Source organism: Notamacropus eugenii, chromosome 4 (genome assembly GCF_028372415.1).
Source record: "Notamacropus eugenii isolate mMacEug1 chromosome 4, mMacEug1.pri_v2, whole genome shotgun sequence".
In the NCBI taxonomy this organism is placed as follows: domain Eukaryota; kingdom Metazoa; phylum Chordata; class Mammalia; order Diprotodontia; family Macropodidae; genus Notamacropus; species Notamacropus eugenii.
In genome coordinates, this window is record NC_092875.1 from 413,654,406 (window position 1) to 413,672,258 (window position 17,853).

Here is a 17,853-nt window from a genome sequence, read left to right on the forward strand (position 1 = left end):
TACCGTTGACTTTTTATCAATTTATCAAGATATCTTGAATTCTGTTATTTGATGGGTGGGAGACAGAATGTGTGTGTAGAGGAGACAGAGAGAGAGAGAGAGAGAGAAAGAGAATGAGAGACAGAGACTAAGAGACAGACAGACAGAGAGAATAATTTGTCCTTTCCTCTCCAGTGTCCCATGATATATATATTTTTTTCATTTGGCACTTCTAATATGCTATATGAATACTTTTTTTTTTCTTTCCTTATATAGGTCTTACATTCTGACTGCTTTCTCAGCCATTTTACAAATGTGCTGAAAGAGCCTCTATTTCTGAGTGTGGCTTAGGTGAATATTGGCCAGCCAACACATGCCCCTTAGTGTGTCATTGCTTACATAACTCACTTGTAAAGATAGGTCAGTGAAGGATTGGTCTCCACCATCCATTTTTTCCCCTTATGGTGGCTATAGAAAAATGGATCCCAATTACTAGTTGTTTTGACCCTGGTAAGAGAAAAGATCCTTTCTTTGATGATAAGAACTATTCTAACACAAATAGGAGGCAGTATAAGGAGATCAGTCGTCTGTTCCCTATTACAGGTCCTTAATCTGTAAAACCACAAGCAGCTGGTCACATAAGGTCATCCAGTGCTAGTCCTTTCACCCTCTTGCCCTCTTCCACTTTCTGTGACAGGCTGGGTTGGATCTGCCATCCCAGCAGCTTCCATGCCACTCTCTCAAAGCTCCCTCTTACACCAAGTTCCCTTTACACACAGTGTTCCTCTCACACACGCCCAGGCTCTCTCTGTCTCTAACACTGCTCAAACATTCTGCCTTAGACTCCCAGCCAGCCGTACACGCCCTGTGTGTGTGTGGCTCTCGCTCTAACAGAAACCCACAGAGAAGCCCACGGATACGTGCGCTCTCGTCCAGGACCCGCTTCTTTCTCTCGCTCCAACACGCAGATACAAACTGTCTCACAACATTGAAATGTAAGGGGGAGGGGGGGGGGCGGAATCTTCAAGGACTCCTGAGCTCAATGTCACGCACGGAAGGAGTCCGGGAAAAGTGCTGAAAGAAGGGAGGGAGCCAAAGGAGAGGGCTCCTTTCCACCAGCAGAGGGCAGCCGAAGGGAAGAGAGCGCGGAGCGAGCGAGGCAGCCGAAGCAGCAGCCCAGCGAGGCAGGCTGGAGAGAGGCAAGAGACTGGCTTCCGCTCGGCTCGCTCTGTCGGCGGCGGGAGCAGCGGCAGAAACGCCGCGGCGGCGGCGGGAGCCGGACGGGGAGCCCGAGCGAGCGGGGCGGCGAGCCTCGGCTCCCTTCTGACTTCCCTTCTTCTGCCTTCCCCTTGGGCGAGCCTGGAGCTCCGCTCCCCCACCGACCACGTCCTCCGAGCATGGAAGGCGCCGGGAAGCCCAACTCCTCGTCCAGCAGCCGGGACGACGGCAATAGCGTCTTCCCCGTGAAGCCCCCCTCCTCCGGGCCCGGGGCCGCGGGGTCCGCGGCAGAGAAGACCCTGGGCAGCCCCCCGGGGGGCGGCGGCGGGGGCAGCACCAAGGAGCACGGCAACTCCGTGTGCTTCAAGGTGGACGGGGGCAGCAGCGGCAGCGCGGGCGCCGGCGGCGAGGAGCCCGTGGTGGGCTTTGAGGATGCCGAGGGGCCCCGGCGGCAGTATGGCTTCATGCAAAGGCAGTTCACTTCCATGCTGCAGCCGGGCGTCAACAAATTCTCCCTCCGCATGTTCGGCAGCCAGAAGGCAGTGGAGAAGGAGCAGGAAAGGGTTAAAACTGCAGGTTTCTGGATTATCCACCCTTATAGTGATTTCAGGTGAGGGGGCGGGGGTCTGGTTCTTGCCCCACCTTCCCTCAAATCCGCTTCCTCTCTCCTGGGAGGGACGTCGCCCCTTCCCCCCGGGACTGGGCTGGGGGCCGGCGGCGGGGTGGGGTAGTGGTGTCTGCCGGTGCCATGGCTGGGAGTGCCTCACTTCTCTTCAACTAGTTTCTAGCAAGTCTGGGATAGAACCATTACTTTAATCTCGACCAACTGTTAGGAGAGCGGTCTCCTTCCCTCCGACTTTAGTGGGGGGGAGGCGAGAGCTACCACAAATCAGAGAGGGTTCAGTGGAAGCAGGGAAAGTTTTACCTGTAGAAGATGCAAAGTGTAGAGTACGGGCCAGAGAGATGGCCAGGGCATGTAGCATTTCGCCACACCACTCTGCGTCTGGTTGCTTTTAGTATGCATTCTTCTCAAAGATAAATCGTGATCCTCTCTTCCCCTCCCCCCCCCCCCCCCCCCCCCCCCCGCACTGCCCATTACCACCAGGGAAGGAACATGGGACTAAGATAGCCATTTGTGTGAGGCAGGGGAAGCATGGTGATAAGATTAAGAATATGATATTATGCCTCTTTAGGTCCTTTCAGCAGATCTATATATTTTATATATGTTTATGGGCTCAGGGTATCTTGCCACCAACTTTCTTTAAGATATGAGTAGGTAACAACAGTCGGACCTTCCGTGGCTTTAGCTTTCAAGAGAATACGAAACCCCGACCCAAACAGAGCCCCGTGACGCTCAGCACAAGCGTGACAAGAAGCCTCAGGCTCAGATTAAGTTTCCCTGGTTGGGAAAGGGGGAGTTTCCAAAGTCCCCCTAGTGAGACAGAGCAACACCCTTATATGACCTTGACTACAAATCTGGCTCAACTTAAGAAATCTTGTTCTATCTTCTCCCCAGGTTACCTAACTTAAGATAAACCTGGGGAAAGAAGAGAGGGAAAGATGCAGGGTGTTAAACTCTTCTGCTAGTGTAAAATTCAAGCCAAGGACAACGCTTCCTGGTCTTGGCATTGTAGAAATGTTCTCTTCACGTCCGTCTGGAGATAGTCGAGCTAAGGTCGTGAAACAAGATCCTCTTATTAGTGTGCACACATCCTGCAGTCACTTAGATTGGCTTCTGAATGCACTGTTGGATTTTCCATTTAATAATGAAAGGTGTTTTAAAAACAACAGCGAAACCACGTAGTTCTTGAGTATCTGTGTCGGTAGATGAGCGGCAAGAGTTGACTGATTTTAAAAGCGTCAGCATTTGTTTTTTGGTTGGCAGGAGATTAAAAACAACTCCACTCAGATCCGTTGATTGTAAATGTAAGCAATTTGTTTTTAATAACTAGTTTGTGGAAAGACATGTTAGTGTGTCGCCTCAGCCACTTTGGAGGTCTAAAAAAGAAAGCCACTTGTGAAAACGAAGGGAAAGAATTTTAAATCTAAGCTAAATAGGAGCTGTCCACAGTTCTGAATGGCAGTAGCTGTGGAAAATTCGGCCCACAGCCAAGCAAAACCTTAGAATTGCCTTTGCCTTCCGAGAAATTTATAGCATCTCAGAAATTAGTGACATCTTTTATCTATGTATAGCGATATGAGCTTGCGTATGTGTATGATATTCTGGGAATGATTTTGGAAAGGACATAGATGAAACTGTAGAAAGAAGTGTTAGGATTCATTAACCTTTATGGTAGAGTTCATTAGTAGTTTGCTTAGAAGGATTCTCGCATTGAATATGCTGAACAATCAAGTACATTTTCCACATCACAGAGATATATTTCTTGAGTTAAATTTGGAAATGTCCTTGCCTAAAAGGGAAAAGGATTATCATGTTTTATTTCATAAAAGGGTACTGAAGAAGAAAAAAAAACACGACAAAATATTATCTCTCCTTAAATTAAAATGTACAATTTTTTGTGTATACAAGCTTTTAAAAATGGAACTGGTACCAATCCAGTGTAAGTAGCAAGAATATAAACATTAACACTTGACTAATCTGCACATTTATATGTAAGTAAGGATGTTACAGTTTTGAGAGAATAAAACTTTCTGTAAGATCCAGAAAAGACTCGGAGTTATTGGAGACAAGAATGGCATCCCATACTCCAGTGAATGAATGACATACTCAGTATTTGAGGATTACCAAAGGTTTTTATTTTTAAATGTTGAGATTTTCTTTCCTTTCTAATTTGTTTTGAAATGTCTATAAAAATAGGTAACTTTTCCAATACAACAATTCATTGCAGCAACTTTTACTGGAGTAAATGGAATGAGTGTGTTTTTATTACAACTCACTTTCAGAAAATCTGCGTCTAGCTTTGGAAAAAAAGACTTTGGATTAGGTAGTTTTGAATAAGTGGAAACTGTCATTTTCTGCGGATTTGAATTAAATAATCATTACTCTTCAGATATCAGTTGAACTTATTTGATATTGACTTATAATATAGTTACTCACTGTATGGTAAGGAGAAAAAATAACTGAAGGTATAATTATGTGAATACTTATTTATGTTTCTTTGGAATATAAAAGTCACATAATATTTTAATATATTCTTCCAAAATACTTTCAGCTGTCTCCCTTTTCACCAAACATGGGTAAATAATTTATTTTTTTAAACTCTCCTCCAAAATAATCAATACCTGTGACAATACAATAATGTACAATTCAATTTTAGAGTATCTTATAGCACCAGTTATTTAAAAAAATGAAAGCTATATAAGTCCTGAATAAAAGTCCAAAGTGATAAATTGTAAGGCCTTCCCCTTCTTAGTGCTTTACAGCCCTTAGTAGTAAATAAAGCTATTAGGAAAAGGCATTAATATGGTTTCTTAAGTGCTTAATTTATTACCATGAAGTAATTTAAACAATAAGAATAATGAAATTTAACAAGTCAGTTGACTTGCCAGTGAGGACTGAAGAGGCATACAAACTATGTGCTTATATTTTTAGTGTCCCATTTAAATGACAGGGAGAGACCATGACTCTCAGACTTAATGGACATTGCACACTGCTTTGTGTGCCACCATCCCCTTGTTCTAGGATGTGCTCCAGACAATTAATATGGATATACTAAAAAAGCTGACATTATCCATTTTGATAGAAATTTTTGCCATTCATACATCTGATGTACTTTCACCTGTAACAAGAAGGGAGGATGTAGCTATACACATACTGTTAAGTGGGAGTAGCTAGTTCTTTAATTCTGTAGCTTGAGAATCTGAGAGTGGAAAGGCTATGTCTGATAAGTGATCCTTTCCAACACACAAGTAGGGCAAAAAAAAGCTTATTTTTCCCTCTATAAACATGAGACAAATGATGCTAGCATGGCCTGTTCTCTTCTCTTCTAAAGAAAGGGAAGTTGCAGATAAGGTTCCTATGATGATAACTAGATGAAAAAACTAGAAAAATTATCTGGCATCTTAATGTTTTATTTATAAGAAATTGACATTTGATTAACTGAAATGTTTATTTTGTAGTTTTTATGTACCCTAGGGTATACCATGTTTTAAGTTCTTTAATCCTGAATTGTTTTGACAGATACCCTGACATTTAAAATGGATTGCAATATTTATACAAATAAATTTGGTTTTGACCATTGCTAATTCTCTGGTGACTCTGTGAAAGCCATTGTCAGTTCTGGGATGCCCATTACTATATTGGATACCATGTAGATATTTTTAAATTAAAAATTCTTTGAATATATCATGCTAACAAATAGTGCTCTGATAAGGTAGGTAGACTGATGTCATAACTTCTTAATTCCTTCCAGTGCTTTTCATTAACTAGTAGGAACTCTGGTGTGAAAAGCTTATTGTGTACTACATAAACACTCCAGAGGCTGTGATTCATTTCCTGATGCATGTTGCCACCATTCCTGGCACTCTGATTCTGTATTGTATCACAGCCAATCCTGTGTTAATGCTGGAATTCTCCATCACTGGTGTGTACATCAGGGAAGGGAAGTTCCACCTACATTACGCAGCTCAGTCATAAAGGGAGCACTTTTTTTTTTTCCAGGAGCCTCTCACAGAAAACAATTCAACCTTCTGGGGTTTAAGGTCTAATTAGCCAACTGTTATACTGTCTTTGCACAGAATGCATACAGTCAGTTCTCTGGAACAGCTCCTTTCATTTTCTCACTATCCAGCTTGGGTTACTGAGGGTGGAAACCCGCACAAGTTTTTGTCCTCCTAGAATTTGAATATTCCTACTTATAATTTAAACAAGTGTTTTAAGTCATTGAATTTATTGACAGTACAAGAAAAATAATGGATTATGTATTTAGCTCAATTAGACTAAAATGCTCAGTGGAGGATATAGGACTTCCATTGGTTCATAGTTATAAATAGACTTATGGTGAATCTCAAGGACATACTATGTTAGCTAAAACTGTTAAATGGCATAAATTCTGTCACTGTAGTTATACCAAATGATTACTTATAAGTAAAGTGACAGTTCTTTTTTTAAAAAGTACTTTCAAATTGTCTTTTTCTCTTGGTCAAATTTTCCACCAACAGGTGTCTCTCCTTTTCTTTTAAAATGGAAAGAATTGATTAAAATGAAGACTCATCACAAGGTTACGTTTGAAAGGTGGAACTTTGTCATATATAAAATTTTGTTTCAAAAAGTAAAATTTTAAAATAATCCCTAATGTATTGCTGGAAAGTATTTTTATTTTTTGATATGTATTTACTGGATTACTATAATCAAGAACACATAGATTATCTAGGCCAAGGGTTCTTCTTTTGCAGTCAGTGAACTTAAAAAAAAATTTTCATGTAATTGATTTTTTTTTTGTAATGCTATGTATATTCTTTTAATGTATTCAAAGGCATTATTGTGAAAAGGACAGACTTCACTAGGCTGTCAAAAAAGGCCATAACACAAGAAAGGTTAAAAACTCTTGATCTGTTCCAACCTCTTCACTGTACAGGGTGAAGAAACTAAGACCTGGGCAGATGAAGTATATTGGCATAAATAGAATAATTCCTCTGCTGATGTTCTGTTTCATTAGGCATGAAAATCATTCTGACTTTTCTAATACTTAAAAATAAAAAATTTTACTACTAAGTGGCAAATTGAAGCATTTGTAATAAGATAAATTATGTCAGACTGCTAATGAGAAAGAGAGAGAACTGAATAGAGCATTCATTCCTTACCTGATATTCCAGTACTCCAGAGTAAATAAATGGCGATATATGAATTAGGTGGACACCATATATTTTATGAGCACATTTAAGGGTAATGAGGAAAAAACTGCATATATTATTTTCAGTTGAACTAGACACTTGAGTTTCACTTCTAAAAATAAATTTCTTTGTGGAGACAATTTGGTTTGAAGCCTACCATTAGGTGTTCAGAGATTCAGAGAAAATTTTTCATTTTTTCACTTATACTCTAGGACCCTCTATCTTGTTCTATCCAAAACTTCCCAGGCCCTGAAATTTGTTCAGTTATTTTTCCCTTCCATTTGTGCTACCTGTAAAACAAAATTAAAAAAAAAATCTATCTTTCAAGGGAAGTCTGTGAAATTATCTAATGCTGTTGTAGCTCAGGCATATATCTGAAAATGAGACACAGATGAAGGTTGGATTAACACAGTCAAAGCCAAGAAAGTTGAACCATTATCTGATTAATTTTAGCAATGGGAAAAGCCAAAAAAAAAAATCTAACATAGATTATTCTGTTCAGATTCACTTGATTATTATTCCATATTTTTCATACATACAATCTTGTATATGGATCACTTCATAGGCTCGCAGGCTCGTACATTTAGAATTGAGAGGGCTATTAAAGGTCATCAAGTCCAAGCATCTTATTTTACAGATGAGGAAACTGAAGTTTAGAGAGTTTGTCACTTGTCCAGGTTCATGCAGGTAGTAGCGATATGAGACAGAATTTAAATTGAACTGTCTCTTGTAAGTTGGTTCATCAAAATGATGAAAACTTGCATGCAATATATATATATGTATATTTATGTATATGCACAAAGCTAGTTTATGTAGATCTGATGTTAGTAAAAATCCACAAATCTTAACTTTAAAGCAGTTTGACACTTGTCTTATTTGTCAGTTTCAAATCACACTTCAGTAGAATTAACTTTGGGCTATACTCAGATCAGAGTTCCCAGTGCCTGTGCTTCCTCAGACTAGCTTTGGGACCTTGGGGAAATTACTCATCCTCTTAGAGTCTCAATCTGCTTATTCTGAATATAGGGATAATAATACCTAATTGCTTCTTACCTCACATGGCTGCTGTTAGGAAAATGAAAATAACATGTCAAGCAGTTGAAGCTCCCTAGAGGAAAGACATTCGATAAATTCAAGCTGTTTGTGTAATACACAAGAAAGACAAGAGGTAGATTATGTATCTTTTGAAAATGTAAATGCTTTGTGAATACTGCCAAAAAATTCTCAGGATAAAATTAACTGTTCTTGTTCAAGAAGACACTGATCCTGATGGTTCAAACCAAATGAATTCAGACTTCTGAAATTTGACCTCATCCATTAAAAAAAAATTAGGTAACTCTACATATATGATGACAGAAAAGAAGACATTATTTTGATAACTCATCATATATCTACATGATAATGTTATTGCCTTCCCTTCAACTTGATTCAACAAACATTTCTTAATTGCCTACTATGTTCTAGGCATTGTGCCAGGAATTAAATACAAAGATGAAAAGCTAGAGAAACCCAGACCTTGAGGAGTTAGAATCTAGAGGAAGCAAAGTGGAGTGGATAGAGAATACTGATCTAGCATCAAGATGACCTTCTTATCTTTACATATTGTCTCAGATGCTTACAAGTGCTATAACCTTGAGCAAATTATTTAAACATTTTCAACTTCATCTGTAAAATGGGGTTGATAATGTAGGAGGTTCCAACTGAGGCAAATATGGAATTCTTCTCAAGTGAGGGATTTATACCATGTATTTCCACTGTGTTGGAATCAAATGCCATATTTTATATAATATTGATATTTAATAGTGAGAATTTGAATACATGAACCCACTTCAAGAAATTCAGTATTTTCACTAAAAAGGATCTACCTAAAATAGCACTCAACAGGATAGCTGTGAGGATCAACTATAATAAAATATACAAAGTGCCTTGATTACAATGACAATCATTATTGTTTAAGCGAAAGGGAAAAAAAGCCTAGTATAATCAATAGAAACCTTAACTATAATCTAAGGCACTCAGGTATTAGGCTTTCCATGCTACGTGAGACAAAACATCAATCCATATAGTTCATTATAAACATGTCCATCTGCAAAATGTATATATGATAGGATCATCTTTATTCTTGTTTTTAGAATATTAAGATAGTAAACTTTCACAAATCATTTTGAACAAAAATGTCATGTGTATTTAATGGTATTGCGTAAGAACTAACCTACATATTTTGACAGGCTCATCCTTATGATTGGCCACAAGGTAATGATTTTTTTTTTTTGGTCATAGCATTTCTCAAAGATAGTCTAAAGAATCAGAGAAGTTGTGACTTGCATTGATGAAAGTTGCATTTGTCCTGATGAAATCACAATTTCTTGGAACATTGAAGTATGTTTTAATCTAGAATTTTTATCACTTTCTGTTCACATTCCTTTGTTTCAGCAGTTATATTTTAATTTATTGACATAGAAGATTGTTCAATGTTAGTTAAGAAGTAATATTTCCGATTAGGCTGAAAACCACATCAAGTGTCCTTCAAAGTGCTCCCTGTTTACTCAAAATTTGTCAATTTATTGGATTCTATTTGTAATTCATGCACTGTCCAATTTCACACAGTGTACTTCAAAAAGATAAATTGACTTTCTCCTCATTAGCCTGAGAGACCACATAATATAAGGGAAAGTGCCTTGTAAATGAAGTTTGAAGATATGGGTTCTAGTATCAATTCTTTCCCTTTCTAGCTATTTTATCTTAGGAAAATAACTTGGTCTCTGTTTTCTTGTCTGTAAAATGGAATTAACAATACTTAGGTGACCAACTCACATTCCTAATGAAGTAGTGAATAGGAAAGCCTCTCATCAACTCTAATTTGGACTACATGGTAATAAACACTCCACAACCTTTGGGAAAAATGATTTAAAATTTTATCCAAGTTTAGGAAATTATGAAAATTCAACATAATGGTATATATTATAGTTTGGATTAGATATGTCACCTTTGGTAGAATTTTGGCTACTTCTCTAGAAACTGAGATTATTAAAATGATATTTATGGAGTCTGGAGAGACCTAGAGAGAAATAATTAAATATAAGGAAAAGATCCAGTAGGAGCTTGTAACTAAGGACTAAAGTTTTCTTAAATAAGTAGCTCAGTGACTGAAGTACAAATATTAGAGAGGATATATCGATTCTATTTAATTCAATATATTTTTGACGACATACTTCGTCCAAGACATGATAAGGGATACGAATATAAATAAGAAATGGTTCATGATGTTATAAATCTTACAATCTGTTAAGGAGTCTGTAACCCAATTTTGAGAAACCATGTCTCTTGATTCTTTTGACTCAACTAATCATGAAAACTAAAATTTATTGGGGAAGAAGTATTTTATTTGGCAAGTAGGTGGTGTAGTGGATAAAACACTACTCCTAGAGTCAGGAAGACCTGAGTTCAAATATGGCCTCAGAGACTTGCTAGCTGTTTGACCCTGGGCAAGTCATTTAACACTGTTTGCCTTGGTTTCCTCATCTGTAAAATGAGCTGGAGAAGGAAATAGCAAACCACTCCAATATCTTTGCTAAGAAAACCCCAACTAGGGTCATGAAGAGTTGGACATGACTGAAGAATAGCAACAGTTTATTTTTTTGTTTGGAATTCAAAGTGATCTGATCGAAGGTCTGAAATACACAATAGGTAACTAATAATTTGGGCTTTAGACACATGTTCACCAGGATAAGCTTCTCACAATTCTTGACTAATTTAATGCATCTCCAATTTCATTGACATGTATTTTTCAATGAGTGATGTAACTTAGACCCACCCATTCCCTATTATTCTGTTCAACTCTTGTCTCCACCTTCTAATAAATCCCCAATAGAGGGTTTACCTAACCTGCTGATAATCTTCCTTAAGATCTCTTGATATATTTTGTATAGCAATGAGATATTTTTTGTCAAAGAGCCCCTGTTCTCACCTTACATTCTTTTCTGATTAAAACATTTCGCTAATAGCATCCTTTATACCACTTATCTTGTGTAATCCTCCACTGGTAATGTGTTACAATTTGCTAATGATTAAAGAATTACATAATGCAGAATTATTTTTGTCTATAGAATCTAAAGTGATATGCCCTTTTAGGATTTAGATATGAAAAGAAACTTAAGAGATCATCTGGTTAAATGGCATTATTTTACAGACATAGAGAGAAGCTAGAGACAAAGAGGTTAAGTAATTTGTCTATTATCCCAGAGTTCTTTAATGGATTCCTGACTCAAATCCTTATATTTCTGTATTATATGATTATATGATCATGTTTTGGACCATTATTAATTTTCCATGACACTGGAATATCTTGCCTGACTTGTCTTTGAAATAGGTACCCTTCTTTGAAGTGGGTATCATATTATTTACAGGATGAACTTCTCAAAATAACTCCATAAGCATATTGCTCGTATCTGAATTTCCGTAAGTAGAAATTTTATTACTTGACTAAAGTATTTGAACACCATTAAAATTCAAATTCCTTTAAGATGAATGTTATAAGTTATTATCAGTCACTTGTTTTAGGGTAAATTAGGAGTCAGAGAAAGCATAAGAATGGAAAGTGCTTAAGAAGCACCAATGAGTACCGTTGAGGAGAAAAAGACAAAGTAACTACTTCATAATTTTTTCAGTGACTGACTGGCCATATGTAAAGAAAAACAACACAAAATTATAGCACATTACAGTACAATAATGTTTCAAGAGGTATTGACTTATGAATCATGTGATTTTTTTTTTTTTTGTAAAAGACATAGGCGTAAGGAGATTTCTATGCGTCTATGACTTATGACAGGAAGAGAACATTCTGTAACCCTTGTAGATGTCTTTTGGCATAACAAAAATAAAACAAAAATCAAAAAGCTGGAAGAGAGCTTTTGATAGGGTGGAGAACTAATAATCTTATTAAGAGAAAAATACAATATATTTTCGCACAAAGTTATTTCTAAATCTTGATATTAGTGAAAATACTAATGGTCCATTTTTAATTTTTCTATTGGTTCCTCCAGATGTATTTACTTTTGTAAAATGAATGTAAGTCAGTTGTGGTCTTCATGGATGTGAGCAAATGGAGAAATTAACTTATTTGATTTGGAATTTAGGAAGTGGGAAATACTGACTTACTGGTCTGTAGGTGTATATATCTATGTAATATATCATATATACACACATATACACATAATTGTATATATGTACACACATATTTATATAGATAAAACCCACTGTATACAAACTTTTTAACAACTAGTTATCTTTTTAACTTTGCGAATTATGTATGTGTTTGAAAATTTTAATAGCTTTTGCTTCTTTGAGGCTGAAAAAAGAAATGATTGTTGAGAGACATCAAACTGATTGTTTTTCTATGAGAGCTTTTGGGGATTAGAGTACAGTTGCTGTATCTCTTCTCATAACCTCTCCAGAAAGTTGCAAGAGTTTCATTGCTTTGGGGGAGTTAATTTTGTCTTTAGTGGAGTAAACTGAAAAGGGTAACTCTGTTCCTAATGGCAAGGAAATGGAGAATGACATGGCCTTCAAATATGGGATTGTTTAATGTTTTTTTCCATTTGGTTTGGAAAATTATCTTACCTGGTTTGCATTACCATTCAAGATTATAATTCTGTTTCACAGCAAAGAAGAAATCCATAGACTATCTCCACAGATATAATTAAGGAGAGGTCTACATTCTCAGAGACAAGAGTTAAAAAAAAACAACCCCCAAACTGCAAGCTATTCAAGATATGCTTTCCTAACCCTCACTTCCATTCAAAAATTTCAGTGTTAAACCCTGTTAGCAGCAAAACAGTAACAGGAAACCACTGATAAAGAATGGGACCAAATTATAAGTTGTTATATAAAGTTAATGGAAGGGATATACTTGATCCTGACATAAGTAATTTTTAATGTACTTATGATAGCTATTAATGATAAGTGAGATTACAATTTTGAAAAAAAAGAGAAAGATTTGGTACATGGCTAAATTTTATTTTAAATCCCTTCAACTCTAGACCTCGAGGCCCATGAAATGTGATATGCATAGCTCGTAGAAGCATATTTTCTGAAAGTGTTGCATTTTTGTGTCCTTGGGAAAAGTTTGTTAAAGGTGTGTGACATTTACATTATAGATTTTTTCCCCTTCAGTTTGCTTACAGACATGCAATTATTAAACATGCATTTAGTAAATATTACTATATGCCAGGCATTATACAAGGCCTGGGAATGTAAAGTAAAAAATGAAACGGTCCCTCTCCTCAAAGAAGTGATATTTTACTGGGTGGAAGGAAACATTTATAAAGATAAATACATTTATATGTGTACATGCATAAATGTATGTATGTATACACATACACACATATACGTGAGCATATATATGTATATATATGTGTGTGTGTGTATATGTATATATATATATACATAATGCAAAGTAACTTGGAGGGGTGGTGGGAGCAATAACAACTTGGGAGGTGTGGATCAGAAAAGGTGTAATGTGGGAGGTAGCATTTGAACTGAGCCTTGAAGGATGCTATGAATTTCAAAAGGTGACAGGGAGGAGGGAGGATATTCTATGCCTGAGGGACAGCCTGTGCTAAGGCATGTGGGTGGCAGGAGATGAAATGTCATATTTGGGGAACATTAAATAATTTAGTTGAGTTGAAGTATAGAGTATTGAGAAGGACAAAAAAAATCTGGAAAGATTGGCTACATTCAGATCGTGAAGATCTTCAAATACATAATCCATTTCATTTTAGAAGTTTGTTATGTTTTTAATGAACTTAAACCTGTGTCTCTCCCATGGGGATAGAGTTGTCTGAGGTTTTTCTGTAAATTTGTATTGACTAGCTATGTCCAGCAGCATCTGCAATTTCCTGTGTGAAAACCTAGAAAAAAAAAGCCTTTTGTATGTAAATTAAATCAAATCTGAATTAATTTGTTGACACATGGAATCTATATTGTTCTTTATATATCTCGCTTCTTTTCTTCTCTTTTTCCTCTCTCTCCTTTTATTCCTTCTTTCTCTCCTCCTTTCCTGCCTTCCCCCATTCCTTCTTTTATTCTCATTATCAAGCTGATGGAGAGTCTCTTAGGTACTAACATATAACATTGGTGGGTGGAGGAGGCTGGGGTGAGAAAAAGGAAAAAAAAGCTCTTAACCTACTTTGGCATCTTTAATTTTTAACTTTATCATACTTGTTAATTGCCTGGATGTCCTTTAACCATCTATTTCCATGATTCTTTCCCAGAGGCTTGGTTTAATTTTAAAAGTGCAGTGTATTCAGCCCTAATTATTGGAGAGCTCATTGTAGGCAAATAACAAGAGAGAGCAATGACCACAAGGCATACTTGAATCAATGTCCTGGATACCACAAGGACTCTGCTGGAAGCACTGTGGGATATATAGAAGTAGGAAATTAAACTATATAGGGTGATGAATAAAAGTCAGTGACGTTTGAAAAGGATTTTCTTTGCTGGAACAAGGATTTTACTGAACCGAAGAAGACTTCATTTCTTTTTCATTTTTCAGATCTGGGTTCCTGTAACTTTGCATTTCAGTGTCTCTTGTCAAGAATCTCAACATGCTTGCGATTTAACTATACTTGCATTTGTCAGACTCACACAGATTCAAATACCTGTCACAAATCAGTACCTAGACAAAAGGCACTTGTAAAAAAAAAAAAAGGCACCAGAAGGTGGTTATGTTAACGTTTCTTCAGTTAGCATCAGGTTTTAGGGTGTTACCATATTCTACAAAAATATGCCATCCTTTTTGCCTAAAAATCATTGCCATCTGTTTGCACTGAAAAACAGCCTACTCAGCTGTTAAAACTTTTGCAATAGTCTGATCGGATTTTTTACCAATGAAGCCTGTCATCTCATATTCTTACCAATGTCACAGCCAGTCTTCTCATAAGTAGTGTGGGCAAGACTGCTGGTCAATGCTGCTGTGTTCAGCCACACAGAAGAATGACAACACTGTCAGAGCCTTCTGCAAATCCAATGATCATGCAGGTTATGTTTCAATGTCATGAAGTATCTTGCTACACTAGAGTCTAGCACACTAATTTGTCCCCTTTGGTGTGCTAATTCATTACTCCTAAAGAGGTATAAATACATTTTGTTATTTTAAGGATTCTGATTAGAAGATGATTATTCCAATGGCTGTGAATTGCATCCTACTGATCAAAAAACAAATACAGAGCCAAACTCAGAAAAAGTTGCCTGAACTTATTTCCTCTACTTCCTTAGTTCCTCTTAACTTCTTAATCCCTTGAAGTCTGACTTCAGGTACTACCACTTGATTGAAACTGGTTTGTCCAGCTTTTTAAATGATGTAAAACTCAGGGTTATCTTGGATTCTTCTCCCTTTCTCTTTCTGTTTTTCCTATCAGTTTCTTAGTTTTGTCATTTCTATCTTCACGAGTCTTCTCAAATATGACTCCTCATTGTATACACTGCTGCTGCTCTAATTCAGACCCTCACCAACTCTGGTCTAACTTTAGCAATGGTCTCCAAATTGAACTTAGAATCTGTTCCAATCCATTCTCCATGTAACTGCTAAAATAATTTCCCTAATGTACAGTTCTGACCATATCACTATTTTGGTCAAATGTCTTCAGCCATTCCCTATGAAATCTCAGATAAAATACAAACTGAGACTGTTACTTAAAGCCTTCAAGAGTCTGACCCTAATCTACCTTTTCAGGTATTATTCATATTATTCCTGTTTCATATTATATTCATAGTATTCCTGTTCATGTGTGCTATGTTTCAGACAAACTGATCTGTTAGCTTAATTCAGAAACCCCAAAGCATCTCTGTGACTTTGCACAGGCTGTCTGTCCCACATATCTGGAAATATATCTATCTTCCTTCAAGGCTCCAATAAACTTCCCCTTCCTTCACAAGGCCTTTCCTAATTTCCCCTAGTTGTTAGTGATCTCTCCTTCTGTAAAATTCCTTATAATTCTTAGGATTCTAAAATCCTACCTAGATAGGTTTAGAGAGAATTTAAAGGTCACCTAATCTTGTTTTATGGAGGAGAAAACTCAGACACAGAATAATTAAGTGACTTGACAGTAGACTTGACATAAGTTCCTTGAGGACAGAAATTGCATCATTTTTGTCTGTGTGTCACTAAAACCTGCCACAGAGTAGACAATGAATACATGTTGAATTGAATTGTCCAGAGTCCTACAGTTAGAAAATAATAGAACAGGATTCAAATTTCATTTCTCTGATCTCAAATCCAGCAATATCTTCACTGCAGTACGCTCAGTGCCTTGATTTCCTTAGACGTGTTTATTTGAAACACTCCTCGTAGAAGGTGAAGGTCCTTGATGGTAGAACCATTTCCACTTTATATTTGTATCTGTCAACCTAGAGTATTGATAATTGTACATGGCTAGTAGTGACTGATTGGATTGAATTGAATCTGTAGAATTTTGAGACTAATGGACTCAGATATCCTAATGTGTGAAATTATTCTTACTCATAAGCAGTTTATAAAACTGATATAAGAAACAACAAAAAGATTCATTGATTAATATTATTTTTAGCTTAATATAACTAAAGGGACATATTTGGGTTAAATCTACTTCTCAAATATAATTACTTTGTTCCTTCTGTGTAATTTTCTTTATGCTATGAACTATAGCCAGGTTCAGTTAATAGTCCACATTTTTGTGGTTGAGTTGTTTCACTTGTGTCCAAATCTTTTTGACCCTATTAGGGATTTTCTTGGTGAAGTTACTGGACTGGTTTGCCATTTCTTTCTCCAGCTGATTTTACAGATGAGGAAACTGAGGCAAATGGGGTTAAGTGACTTGCCCAGGGTCACACAGTAAATTTCTGAAGCCAGATTTAAATTTAGGCAGATGAATTTTCCCAACTCTAGGCTGGGCAATCTATTCACTGTGACACTAGTACATAGCCTTGATCAAATCGAAGTTTATATGAAGGAGTTATGGACTATGAAAAAATCAGAGAAAATGATTTTCAAGGTTTGACTTCAGATGTTGTGGAAGGCAAAAAAAAAAAAAGTTCCCCATATGACAATGTTATATTACCTATTGGGTTGCTATCACTCTAAATACTGCCTATATACATACTAGCCAAGTTGTAGCAACTAGATTTGTGACACTTTGGAGTTACAAGCTCTCAGTAAGGAGCATCCTTTGCCAATGCAAGTTAGCATCTTCCCCACAACTTTTATACTTAGGATATTGTCTATAGTTTGTCACTTTTTCAGGGTCAAACAGCCTATAGGTATCAGATAGGAGTTGAACCAAGATCTCCTTGGCTGTCAGACCAGCTTTCAATCTGCTATACCAAGATGCTTTGACAGGACAATAATACCTCTGATATTATTAAGAAAGAAGAATAATAGAGGAGAACTGTTTGATTGAAGGGGATTAGGAGAGATTAAAATTTAGTAACATCCTTTCAAGGAGAATAAATGTATGCCATGTCTCAATATGAAAGAAAGAATGATAATAAATAATCACAGAACCAATAATAAGCACAGCAATAATAATAACAAATATTGATAGCATTTATATAGTGTTTTAAGGTTTGCAAAGCACTGCATATGTGTATGTGCATAGACATATATACATACACATGTGTGTATATGTATACATACACATGCATACCTAACACACACATATATAGTGTTTTAAGGTTTGCAAAGCACTGCATATGTGTATGTGCATAGACATATATACATACACATGTGTGTATATGTATACATACACATGCATACCTAACACACACATATATAGTGTTTTAAGGTTTGCAAAGCACTGCATATGTGTATGTGCATAGACATATATACAT

At 36.8% G+C, this 17,853-nt stretch overlaps 1 protein-coding gene across 1 annotated transcript in view; it reads left to right on the forward strand.

The window, feature by feature from the left end:
• The first annotated feature begins 828 nt into the window (after positions 1-828).
• The window catches only part of HCN1 (hyperpolarization activated cyclic nucleotide gated potassium channel 1), a 624,487-nt gene continuing 607,462 nt past the window's right edge, over positions 829-17,853 (forward strand). The window contains exon 1 of the mRNA XM_072605676.1: positions 829-1,807. Coding sequence (XP_072461777.1) covers positions 1,377-1,807 — 431 coding nt within the window. The 5' untranslated portion in view covers positions 829-1,376. The remainder of the gene's footprint in view (positions 1,808-17,853) is intronic.